The sequence below is a fragment of the Giraffa tippelskirchi genome, chromosome 4, assembly GCF_054371585.1.
Source record: "Giraffa tippelskirchi isolate mGirTip1 chromosome 4, T2T-mGirTip1v1.2.pri, whole genome shotgun sequence".
Taxonomy (NCBI): domain Eukaryota; kingdom Metazoa; phylum Chordata; class Mammalia; order Artiodactyla; family Giraffidae; genus Giraffa; species Giraffa tippelskirchi.
In genome coordinates, this window is record NC_137278.1 from 128429281 (window position 1) to 128441750 (window position 12470).

Here is a 12470-nt window from a genome sequence, read left to right on the forward strand (position 1 = left end):
TAATAGATGTTGCATTTTCCCCAAATTTAACCAAGCTCCCAGCATGATGCAGGGCAGTAATAGAACATTTAGTCAGTATGAGATGGAAGAAGTTTTATTGGACTAGGGGATCTGGGGCAGGCGTAGGTGCTGGGTGCTGGGCCAAGGTGGCACGGGCCATGCTCAGGGCACCCTCTCGGGTACGGTGCCCACCAATGAAGCCGCTGGCATGGACAAAGACGCAGCCAGGAATTCCACTGATCTGGTCCAGGGCCTCATCCCGAAGACCCCGCCATGGCTCTAGCAGGGGCAGCCTATGAGTGAGCAGAAAGGGGGAGTTGGTGAAGGCAAATGGAGGTCGTGAGGAACAGGGAGAGGGGGAGCAGAGGCCTAGGTTAGTGGCTGCCTCCTCTGATGGGGTTGAAACATGCCTGAAGGGCTGCAGGGTGGACCCCTAGGCCCTCACCTGCTCTGGAACGAATGGGGCTCCTTAGGCACACACTGTACCCGCCACTGTCCAGCCTGGTCTGTGTAAATAACAAAGGCGATGGTCCCTGCAGGGGACAGCCCCAATTCCAGCTGATAGAGGTGCTCCTTCCAGGGGCAGCCACCCTTGGCCAGTTCTATTATCTCCCCACTTGGGTCCACCTGAAAAGGAAGTGGAGCCAGGACAGAAGGCTCAGGGTAGGAGCATGAGCCCCAGCAGGCCAGCAGCCTGCCAGCACTCACTAACCAGGGCCACAGTGCCTTCTCCCAGGCCCATACCTGGAACCTCTTCGCGAGGGCCTCTTCCACCAGGGCCCGAGCTGGCAGCCAGCTGTTCTGGTAGAAATCTAGTCTTTGCAGAAACTCTTCTCGAACCAGGTCCATTGCACGCTTGAACCCAGCCTGGGAATGAGAACCATGATGCTGGCCCGAACTTCTAACTCTGCTAGGGCTCAACAGGCTAAGCCTGCTCACTTCCTCCCCTGGTTTTCACACAGTCAGGTGTGAAAACCTCAGTCTCGTCTCCCCAGGCCCTCCTTACCTCCGTGTCTTGGTTGGGCTGGTTCCAGGTGGGATTAAGCCGAGAAACCCTGGCACTCAGCGTGGTGGTCAGCAGGTACCGAGGCTCTCCCTCCTCCCACTGGGAAATCCCATTGTCTACCGCATCCACCTCCTCCACGAAGTTTTCGTACATCTAAGGCAGCAGTAGGAGAAAGGCTCTGGAGGGCACTGACTATTTGCATAAAGATTTATAGATCTCAAAATGTATGCATATACAGTCTTTCATCTTCATAAGGATCCTGCAAGGATCTCCCAACATTACTTGGACGACGAGAGGGGGAATTGGGGAGTTCAGCAACTTCCTAAAAGGCAGAAAGCATACAGCGCTGGGGGGTGAATGCAGATCACCTGATTTCTGATCCAATGCTCACTCCACTACAGCTCAAAGCCTGAGCCAAAGCCAGCATGTGTGGGGAAGGGGCTGCTGTGTTCTGAACAAGGAAGGTCTTGAGTTCCATGACAGGCTCTGTGGGGTGGATCCTCATGGCTGTGGGCAGGTAAATCTCCAGGTGGGCTGAGTAGGCTATTCACTGATCCACTTAATCAGCTACAGGAGGGTCTGGTCAAGCACACCCATCAAGTGGGAGAAGATGAGTACTAGACATCAAGGGCTGGAATGTGGTCCCAGGGAAGCCCATGATGTACCACATGGCATCTCCTGAACCTAAAGAAATGGTAGGATGCCTCAAGAATCTGGGGGCAGAAAAGGACATGGGATATCAGTATTTAAATTGCCTTACAAAATAGGCCTACATTTAGACACATCTGTGGTATGTAGAAAAAGTGCTACTCAGGGAGAGCTGGAAAAGAAACTCCTCTGTGCCCAGCACCAAATGGTCTGAACCCCCAACCCGAAGCTCAGTTAAAACTTGGGTGTCATTTTATTTTGTTTTATTTTATTTTTAAATAAATTTATTTATTTTAGTTGGGGGCTAATTACTTTACAATATTGTAGTAGTTTTTGCCATACATTGACATGAATCAGCCATGGGTTTATATATGTTCCCCTTCCTGGACCCCCCTCCCACCTCCCTCCCCATCCCATCCCTCTGGGTCATCCCATTGCCCCAGCCCTGAGCATTTGTCTCATGCATCGAACATGGAATGGTGTTCTGTTTCACATATGATAATATACATGTTTCAATGCTATTCTCCCAGAACGTCCCACCCTCACCTTCTCCCTCAGAGTCCATAAGACTGTTCTATGCATCTGTGTCTCTTATTCTGTCTCGCATATAGGGTTATCGTTACCATCTTTCAAATTCCATATATATGCATTAGTATACTGTATTGGTGTTTTTCTTTCTGGCTTATTTCACTCTGTATAATAGGCTCCAGTTTCATCCATCTCAATAGAACCGATTCAAGTATTTTTTTTTTAATGGCTGAGTAATATTCCATTGTGTATATGTACCACAGCTTCCTTATCCATTCGTCTGCTGATGGACATCTAGGTTGCTTCCATGTCCTGGCTGTCGTAAACAGTGCTGCGATGAACACTGGGGTACACGCGTCTCTTTCAGTTATGGTTTCCTCGGTGTGTATGCCCAGTAGTGAGATTGCTGGGTCATATGGCAGTTCTATTCCCAGTTTTTTAAGGAATCTCCACACTGTTCTCCATAGTGGCTGTACTAGTTTGCATTCCCACCAACAGTGTAAGAGGGTTCCCTTTTCTCCACACCCTCTCCAGCATTTATTGCTTGTAGACTTTTGGATAGCAGCCATCCTGACTGGTGTGAAATGGTACCTCACTGTGGTTTTGATTTGCATTTCTCTAATAATGAGTGATGTTGAGCATCTTTTCATGTGTTTGTTAGCCATCTGTATGTCTTCTTTGGAGAAATGTCTGTTTAGTTCTTTGGCCCATTTTTTGATTGGGTCGTTTATTTTTCTGGAATTGAGCTGGAGGAGTTGCTTGTATATTTTTGAGATTAATTGTTTGTCTGTTGCTTCATTTGCTATTATTTTCTCCCATTCTGAAGGCTGTCTTTTCACGGGTGTCATTTTAATATCCAAAACATACAAACAGCTTGGACTTCCCTGGTGGTCCAATGACTAAGATTCTGTACTTACAGTACAAAGGGCCCGGGTTCAATCCCTGGTCAGGGAACTAAGATCCCACATGCCACAGCCAAATAAATAAATAATGAATACTAAAAAAAAACAAACCAAAAACACAAAACAGCTCATATAACTTAACATCAAAACCAAACAACCCAATTGAAAAATAGGCAGAACTGGATATTCTCAGAGAAGATATACAGATGGCCAAAAGGCCATCAACATTACTGATTATCAGAGAAATGCAAATTAAAACCACAACTGAGATATTACCTCACACTTGTCAGAATGGCTATCATCAAAAATACCACAAGGAACACATGCTGGTGAGGATGTGGAGAAAAGGGAACCCTTGTACACTGTTGGTGGGAATGTAGATTAGTGCAGTCACTGTGGAAAACAATATGGAAGTTCCTCAAGGAGTTAAAAATAGAACTATCATATGACCCAACAATTCTACTCCTTGGTATTTATCTGAAAAAAAACAAAAATACTAATTAAAAAAGATATATGCACCTCAATGTTCACAGCAGCATTATTTGCAATAGTCAAGGTATGAAAGCAACCTAAGTGTCCATCAACAGATGAGTGGATAAAGAAGATATAGTATACAACAGAATATGACTTAGCCATAAAATGAAAAAAATAATGAAAATTTGCCATTTGCGACAACATGGATGGACTTGTAGGGTATTATGTTTAGTAAAATAAGTCACAGAAAGACAAATACTGTATGATATCAGTTATATGTGGAATCTAAAAAACTAGTGAATATAACAAAAAAGAAACAAACTCACGGAACAAATTAGTGACTACCAATGGGAAGAGGGAAGAGAGGAGGAGCAAGATGGGGTGGGGTTAAGAGGTACGAACTACTATGTGTAAAATAAATAAGCACATCCCTGGTCATCCAGTGGCCAAGACTCCAAGCTCCCAATGCAGGGGGTCTGGGTTCTATTCCTGGTTGGGGAACTAGATCCCACATGCCACAACTAAGACCCAGCACAGCCAAAAAAATTAAATAAGTAAACATTGAAAAAAAAAAGAGAACATGCTTAAAATAAACAAGCTACAAGAAAATATTTTATAGCACATGGAATATAGCCAATATTCTATAACTGTAAGTGGAGTATAATCTTTAAAAATTGTGAATCACTATGTAGTACACTAGAAACAACTGAAACCCCTCAGCAGTAGAAGGGAAAACTGACCCAGGCAGTCTAAAACCTATTCCGGAAGCTCCAATTTAAACATTCACATTATTCAACTTTTTTGGATCACACTAATGCTGTGTCATAGAGGAGACAGACAAGCCAGGATAGAGAACTGAACTCAACACCCCATCTGTGAAAAACAGAGTTGACTGCATCTGAAGTTTGACTTGTGAACTTCACAGGAGCAGGGTCAAGTAGGTGACCTCAGAATCATGGATCCAGCATGCATGCCAGGGCCACTAGCCCCTGTTGCTTCCCCAACCACAGGCACCTGCTGAACTGCCTGCAGGGGGCGCTGGTGGAACCTGAAGAGGTTTTCATAATCAAACCCTTCCCAGTTTCCCAACTCACTGTACCTTTGAAAACAGCGGTGCCTGAGACACGCTGCCCTCCATCTTCAGGGCAGCCAGCACCTTAGTCACATGCTGCCAAACATAAGCAGCCTGGTCTACTACCAAGTTGTTGAACAATTGTTTTATGTGTGTCAGGGCATGCTTTACAGTTTTCAAAGCCCTTCCCCATACATTACCTCATCCATGTCTCACAACCACCCTAGAATGGAGGCAGGAAAGATTACCCATGCCCCTGTGAGAAGACGGGCTTGACTGAGCGAGAGGGCGGTGGGCCAGTGCGGGTCAGGAACCCTGACCTGAGCGTGGTCTTGAGTGTCAGTCTAGCCCACATGGTGGAGATGCACGTGGGGGGCATCTCTGTCCTTGGGTCCCCACCTTGTCATAGAGGATGCCCACCATGCCGTCCTCTTCGCTAGTGCCCAGCAACTGGGCCAGCAGCTTGTGCCCGAAGTGCAGATAGATGAGTCCCGCACTGCTCAGCTTGGTCTGCCACGGCTTCCCAGGGGAGAGGGAGCTCATGGTCTCTGTGAAAGACCTGAGGAGCACAGGAGGTGGGGCTGACGCCAACCGCCCCAGTTCACTCACAGTGTGTGCACTGTAGGCACAGTGCAGTGGGGAGGCTGGGGAATACCACGGGAACTGGGAGAGGGCCCGGCTAGGGAGGCTTTGGCTTGTCCTCAGGGATTAACACGGACTTGAGTTTGGAGTCCCCATGCATCCATCGGGCTTCCCTGGTGGCTCAGATGTCATTTGACAAGGATTAACTCAGTGCTTACAACATGCCCAGACTTTGTTGTAAACATTAGAGATGAAAAAAACTAAAACTCTGTCCCTGCCTTCAAGTTTATCTTCCTAAGGCGGATGGACAGGGACACACGGACACACATGGCCACACACACACCCCCACGCAAGCTCGCATGAACAACCAAAGGAATGCTCCAGCTAGTTATAAACAAGCAAAGGGGGAGGGAGAGGAAAGGGCTCAGGAGAATCATTCTTGGAAGATGAATTAGCGGGAGTTTGCCAGACACATAAAAGGGGAAGAGAAAAGGGATTCCAAGTAGAGGGAACAACATGTATAATGCCTAAGAGAAAGGTATCCATGGAACTGCAAGAAAGCAGCTTGGGATGAGGAATGAGAGGCAAAAGATAAAGCAGGAGCAGGACCAGGGCAGGCCTTGAATGTTACACTTCAGAGTTTGAAGTTTATCTGTAGGTAAGGAGGAGCCACTGAGAGACTTTAAGCAGGCCAGAGCATGTCAGAAATAGCACTGTGCCAGCCAGCATGGAGAAAAGACACAAGATCACCTGCAATGTTCCAGGTGAGTGAGGAAGGCAGGGATTTGAACAGCCTTGGGACAGAGGGTACAGAAATGGTATGACAGTTGTTAGAATAGTAGAAACCACAGCTGTAATTTCTAAATACCAGTCCATCAGAATCACCAAGGAAGCTCATTTTTTCGTTCTAATGATTTTTGTTATTAAATATTAAGTAAACACAAAAATACCTATGAAATACTCATAAGATATAAAGACCAATAGCAATAATGTCCCAGAAAAGATTCAGGAAGAAGCAAAACTAAATAAATAGTTGATGCAAACAGATAAGACATACATGCTAAACTGTACACAAGAGCAAGCAAGGCCATGATGAACACAAAATTCAGGATGTTGCTTACTCTTGGGGGAGGTAGGGAATGGGATGGGAAAAAGGCACAGAGGTACAGGTGCTAAGATAATGGTAATGGTCTATTTCTTTGGGAGATCGGTTCATGGGTGTTCATTTTATGTTTTATATTCCAGAAATATTAAATATATTGTTTTACATGTCAAATATGGCACAATTTTTTAAAAAGTATATAAAACCATCAGCAAAAAAGGAAGCAGTCAATTACGTCAAGTGCCACAAACAGGTCAGTTAAGGTGAGAGGGTTAAGGTGACAGGTCAGTCAGTTAACCCTCAACCAGCAACCTGAGTTTGGCATTGAAAGTTTGGCATTGGTGCCCTTTCCACCAGCATTTCCAGTAGAGAGATTGGAAAAGACCCGGCTGAATGAATGATAGGATAGATAAATGGGATGAACTGAAAGAAATGTGGAGCCAGGGTCAGCTCTTCTTTTGAAGAGTGCTTGAGAAGTGAGGGTGAGATTAGGTTGTACACACTGGGAGCATTCCCTCCCCACATCACTTATGAAAAGTCATATGTATACTTAAATAAAAAAGAGAAAGATAGGGAGGGAAGGAGAGAGAGAAAGAAAGAAACAGATCTAAAACGTCCTCATGATACCCCAGAGATAACCACTTTAAACAGCGTGGTGTATGTGAGGGAGGGGGTTTTGGGTTTTTTTCAGTCCCTTGTTTTCAAGATGGGAGATCCGTAAGCAGAGTTTCTTTCTTCAGGCAAGTAGAAACGCTGAGATACGGAGTCCCAGAGCAGGAAGTGATACATTGGAAAAGGGGCAAACAGAAGGGTTTCCTGAATTGGAAAGAGGGAGTTGATTCAGGAGTGAGAAACCGAGGAGGCACACGCAGGAAAAGCTCAATTTCTTTTTAAAGAAAAGAAACAGAATCACTCACTGAGAAAGTTTGATGAGGCAGGGGCTTGAGGAGAGGGAAAAGGATTGGAGAGGTACTATAGATTCTGGCCTCTCTGTGGACAAGAACAATTTCCCAGGGGTAAAGTGTCAGTGACATAGAAGACAACACACACCTGAACTATCACCACCTACTACAATCCTGTGGGCCCAGCAGTCTGAGGTAGGGTAGCAAGGGCACATGAATGGATTAATCCCTGCTGGGGTATTCAGTGGGGTAATGATAAGGCTCCTGGGAGAAAAGCCTGACTGAGCCAAAGAAGGAAGTGAATCGGGAGGGGCCCCAGGGGTGACCAAGGGAGGCCAAGGCAGAGGGAAGCACAAAGCCAACTAGATGGGTGCAGAGTAGGTGGAGCACTGGAAGCATGGGAGACAGTAATCCCATGGGGCTCAAGGATGAGGCGGTTCCCTTCGCTGACAAGAACCACGGCAGTGGCCTGGGGCACTGAGGAGTTGAAGTCAAAAAAATTAAAGAAATGGTAGTGAGTACTCACCTCTGGTGATGGTCATATCGGTGTCTCTGAGGGTCATACTCGCCACCCACGTCTACCACGATGTCACAAGCAGCCAGTTTCTCGGGGTCTCGGGTCCGAACAATCTCTGCATCCTGCAGGGAACACAGGAAGTGAGGGGGTTGTCAGGGGTAGGGGATTACTGTTGGGCTCCCAAGGAGCAGAGGAAGGGAGAGGGGTACTCGGGCAGGACACCTTTAGGAGGACGCGGTCCACTCGGGAGATTTGACGGCAGCCCCTGGGTCAGTTTGCGCGGCCTGTACCTACCCGGTACTCCGGCAGGAGGCGCAGCAACGCGCACGCCAGCGCCTCATCGCAGTGGAAGGTGCCGTTGTGCGTCCCGATTCGGGGTGGGGCCATGAGGTGGCTGCGGGGTCGTTTGGAAGATGGGACGGGCTCCAGACTGAGCTTGAGATTCGGGCTCCGGAGGGGTGGCGGCAGGAACAGTACACGTAGGAAACCGCGCAGGACGCGGTGGCCCATGCAGCTTTCTCCACGAGGAGTTAAGGGCGCCGACCCGGAAGGGGAAGCGCCTGAGCAGCCCCACTTCCGGCTGCCAGTTGTTCCTATGGCAACGGGGGCCGCGCAAAGCAGGCTAGGTCGCCCAGCATTGAATTCCGATTCCAGTTCCTTCTCGCCGATTCCCAAGTGGAGGCCCCAAGATGAACACTGCATCACTCCTGCTTATCAGGCTCCAGGCAGGGGCACACCCTCTCACCACCGCCCTCCCACCTCATCACCAGTCCCTTGTCTTATGCAAGAAAAGACCACCACTCTGCCTAGCTGGCTCCTTTATTATCATTAAACACAGACCCTCTTCTTCCCCCATTCCAGGAAACCACGTCCACAAAGTCCCAGGCCCCAGAAGCAGGCACGCTCTGCCCCATTTCTGAAACAAGCTCTCAGGCCTTGGCGGTAGCCTGAGCTGCTCCCAGGGTTGTGAGCTGCTGAATCTTCTGGCTCATCATCTCCATGACAGCTGTGGAATAAAAGCAGCGTCAGACCCTGGGCAGGAGCTAAAGGGGCGAGTCCAGGGTTAAGGAAAATTGACAGGTATACTACTACAGTCAATTAACTTTCAACACAGAGATTCACTGCAGAAGGCAAACACAACACCAATTTAGAATCTAAATTGTCAATAATATGAGATGTGAAAGTCGCTCAGTCGTGTCTGACTCTTGGCAACCCCATGGACAGGAGCCTACCCGGTTCCTCTGTCTATGGGGATTCTCCAGGCAAGAATACTGAAGTGGGTTGCCATTTCCTTCTCCAGGGGCTCTTCCCAACCCAGGGGTTGAACCCAGGTCTCCCGTATTACCAAGTGGATTCTTTACCATCTGAGCCACCAGGGAAGCTCATATGAGAACCACTGGGATATAAAAATGAATAAAATACAGTTTCAAATGAGTCAGATATACCCATAAAATAATAATGTGGAAAAGATGTTTGCCTTTAGAACAGTGGTTCTTAATCCTGACTGTATATCACACAGGGAGCTTTAAATAAACAAACAAGCACTGTTCTCTGGAATCTCACCCTACTGATTCACAGTTGATCCTTGAACAATACCCGTTTGAACTGTGTGGGTCCACTTACATGTCTTTTTTTTCCCCAATACTAAATACTACCATACTACATGATCTACAATTGGTTGAATCTGCAAACTTGAAACCGAGGATACAGAGGGGCAGACTATAAATTATATGCACATTTTCTTCCATTTCACCAAGGTTTGGCACCCCTAACTCCCACATTGTTCAAGGGTCAACTGTAGCTGGTTTGGAGAGGCCCAGGTTTTCTTTTTAAACTATCTGGGTGATTCTAATATGCAGCCAGGGCTTCAACTGCTAGTAGTTGGCTAGTTATGGCTATATTTCTTTGCTGTGTGTTCATTTACATGCACCTGCTCCCTCATTCCATCCCCATTAAATAGGACCTGAAACACAAAAACACATGATTTCCTTTCTCTAAATTTCTCAAGCACCAAAGGCAGTGGATATGTTAGACACAGAATCTAAGGAGTAATGCATCAAGACACCAAAAAGAAAACTACAGTTTTAATCCAGCAAAGGGGATACTCCCTCCCATGGTTCACACTGCAATCCATATTTGTTATTACGGAGGTAGAAAGGGTCTGAAGAGGTGGCCAAGGCCAAGGTTACCCTGTTTCATGGCGTGCTTCTCCTGCAGAGCTGGCTGGATTTTCTCCATTTGCTTGGTAAGGAAGTCTATCTTCCTCTTGAAGAAGTCCTTGGCATCCTCAGCTGTCTGCAAGGTCAGAGTGAATGAGAGGTAACCCATTCTGCACACTAGCTCTCCCCCTCAGAGATGGATTCTTATGTTCCCTTCCACTCACCTTCTCTACATAGTAGCCAGTTCCCACATCGATAAGCACATGTTCCACATCATGTAGCTTCCCCGGGACATACATCTGAGAAGCAAGGGTTAAGGGAAAACTAGCCCAGTAAGAGTCATGATTCCCTGTCAGCTAGTTCAGCTTGACCTCCCAACACCCTCCTTTTCTAAAAAGGAGGCAGGAATTCCCTGGAGGTCCAGTGCTAGGAGTCACTGCTTTCACTGCTGGGGCTTGGGTTCAATCCCTGGTAGGGGAACGTAAGATCTCACAAGCCATGGGACGGAGTCAAAAAAAATAAATAAACAAAAATTTAAAAGAAATAAGCTACAAGGCACATCTGAAGGCCTACAAACTCCACATAAGGAGAGACAGGGAAGTAGGTTCCTTATGGAGAAAAATCACATGTGCTGATCTTGCCCTGATTCCATCTGCCATCCTGCAAGCAGTTCTTACAATTCTTACCATTAATTCCTTCCAGAAAGACTAGATATTAGAGCAATTAGAATGATAGATAGATCATTAGAATGACAGAACTAACAGGATGATTTTTTCCTGCTGCTGTTGGTAGTAGAGTGAAAAGCCAGCCTCACTTTCTCTTTAACACTCCCAAACATGAATTAGCTAATTCCTGACGGATTTAATGTTCATTATTTAAGTAATCCCAACTACGCTATTCCTGTGTTTCCTTTTCAAGCCTGTCCATTCTCAGGTAGTTTATGCATGCCCTATTGCCATAACTTGCTCACTCAAGTAAAACATTCAACAGGTAAGATGCAATCCAGTTTTCTTAGTAAAAACAGTTAGTGGTAAGAGCCATAATTAAACTGAAATTGAGGATTAATAAACAGAACCAACCCCTTTGTTTCCATATCCTCTATTCTTCTGTTGTTTATGTTTTCTAAGTTATAGTAAAAACATAAACCGCCAGTTCTACCTCCCTACTAGGTTATATCCTCAAAGAGCAAAGGGAAATAATCACACCTTAATTCTAAACACATACACCTGGGTGCTCACGAAGCATTAGTTAGATGCTGGCCTTAGGTTAGACAGCAAAGCTAAGCTTGTGTTAATAGCAGTCTCATCTAGGCACTCTGGAATAATCAAAATCTCCCGCTCTTTTTTGAAGGTTAGGTGTGAGGGAGAAAACGAGAGGGCAGGGAAGAGGTTCCTGAGGAAAGGATACAGAACTCGTCAGTGGGACAAGTAATTCTTTCCCTGTGAAAGCAATTAAGACACACATGTGGGGAAGGTTGGCAGCTCCAACTTTTAGACGTTAAAGGAGTTTCAAAACGGCACGGCGCCCAAAACTATATGAAAAGGACGAAAACAAGGGTAACAGGAGCAGAAAAATGTCCTGGACATTTCAACTCTAGATAAGCAACATACAAAGGGCTTCTGCAGCGGTATACAATACGTAATGGACTGCTCTCTCGTCTCAGGTAAGAAAACTGGATTAGGAGGCGGGAAGAGAGAAGCCGGCTCGCCGCATCTCCCAGGTTCCCTTCGCACGCCTACCCCGTACCCTCGTTGTTTTTCTTCAGGACGTTCAGGCAGTCCTTGGCTTCCACATACTTGGTCTGAACCACCTTGAGCTGGGCAATGGACGTGGACAAGAACTCCACTTCCTACAGAGAACAGGAATGAGGGTCGGGGTGGGGGCTCGCGGGAGAAGCGGGCACCGCCAGAGAAGGGGCGGGTCCTGGGACGGGGTGCGGGTTTCGCCTGGGGAGGGAATTCTCCCCAAGAAGGGAGGAATGGGGGGCAAGGAAGTACGCGTTGGGGGGGAAGGGAAGTGAGGCGGGAAAGGGGTGTTTTCAGAGCCCATCCCCACCTGGTCCAGCTGGTTCTTGAGCATTTCTAGTTGCGGCAGATTCAGCTCCGTGATGTTAACCGACTGCGCCATGTTGGGAAGGAGGGCTTATGAAGCGGAAACCCGCCGGGAGAGCAACGCTCTAGCCGTCCTCTGCGTATCTCGATGGCTACGCTTGGAGGCCTCGCAGCGCTAGACATCTCTATGGTCCTTCAACCCAGAGGAGAGGGAAGCTCGCGACGGGGCGGGGCGGGGTGTGCGGAATCTTCTGCTTGACTCCCCTTGCAATAGAAAGGATTGAGGCGTTTTCTTTTCACAAAATATCCCAAACCTCGCATAATCAAGTTCTAACGAACAGGATTCTTATGCTCAAGAAACAGTCTTACTCAGGCCATGGGACTTCCCTGGTGTTCCAGTGGTTAAGAATCCGCCTGCCAATGCAAGGGAAACGGGTTTCATCCCTGGTCCAGGAAGATCCTACATGCCAAGGATCAACAAAGCCCCTTGTGCGGCAATTGCTGAGCACAGCCCCCACAAGGAGCAG

General features: G+C 47.1%; 2 protein-coding genes across 3 annotated transcripts; both read right to left on the reverse strand.

Moving 5' to 3' along the window:
* Positions 1-78: 78 nt before the first annotated feature.
* Positions 79-8274, reverse strand: MYG1 (MYG1 exonuclease). Its single transcript, XM_081596091.1, has 7 exons — positions 8028-8274; positions 7743-7855; positions 5030-5189; positions 1007-1159; positions 745-867; positions 446-627; positions 79-293 (listed from the first exon to the last, which is right to left on the reverse strand). The coding sequence occupies exons 1-7, from the start codon at positions 8241-8243 to the stop codon at positions 95-97; spliced, it is 1146 nt and encodes a 381-aa protein (XP_081452217.1). The 5' UTR covers positions 8244-8274; the 3' UTR covers positions 79-94.
* Positions 8275-8536: 262 nt separating this feature from the next.
* Positions 8537-12028, reverse strand: PFDN5 (prefoldin subunit 5). 2 transcript variants are annotated; one of them, XM_081596105.1, is made up of 6 exons: positions 11948-12028; positions 11639-11741; positions 11300-11331; positions 10117-10191; positions 9923-10028; positions 8537-8739 (listed from the first exon to the last, which is right to left on the reverse strand). In XM_081596105.1, exons 1-6 carry the CDS (start codon positions 12017-12019, stop codon positions 8663-8665), a joined length of 465 nt encoding a protein of 154 aa, XP_081452231.1. In that variant the 5' UTR covers positions 12020-12028; the 3' UTR covers positions 8537-8662. The 2 variants fall into 2 exon arrangements, with proteins under 2 accessions (XP_081452231.1, XP_081452232.1); XM_081596106.1 differs by lacking the exons at positions 11300-11331; positions 11639-11741.
* Positions 12029-12470: the final 442 nt, after the last annotated feature.

What these genes read in the sequence shown, in the direction of transcription:
- PFDN5 (XM_081596105.1), bottom strand. Translation starts at nt 12,019, where the DNA reads ATGGCGCAGTCGGTTAACATCACGGAGCTGAATCTGCCGCAACTAGAA. An exon ending in TTGTCCCACTGACGAGTTCT is followed by an intron (nt 10,192 to 11,299) that starts GTATCCTTTCCT and finishes CTTGCTTCTCAG; the next exon opens with ATGTATGTCCCGGGGAAGCT. An exon ending in CTGGCTACTATGTAGAGAAG is followed by an intron (nt 10,029 to 10,116) that starts GTGAGTGGAAGG and finishes CTGACCTTGCAG; the next exon opens with ACAGCTGAGGATGCCAAGGA.
- MYG1 (XM_081596091.1), bottom strand. Translation starts at nt 8,243, where the DNA reads ATGGGCCACCGCGTCCTGCGCGGTTTCCTACGTGTACTGTTCCTGCCG. An exon ending in GCCTCCTGCCGGAGTACCGG is followed by an intron (nt 7,856 to 8,027) that starts GTAGGTACAGGC and finishes TGTTCCCTGCAG; the next exon opens with GATGCAGAGATTGTTCGGAC. An exon ending in CCCCATTCGTTCCAGAGCAG is followed by an intron (nt 294 to 445) that starts GTGAGGGCCTAG and finishes GCTCACTCATAG; the next exon opens with GCTGCCCCTGCTAGAGCCAT.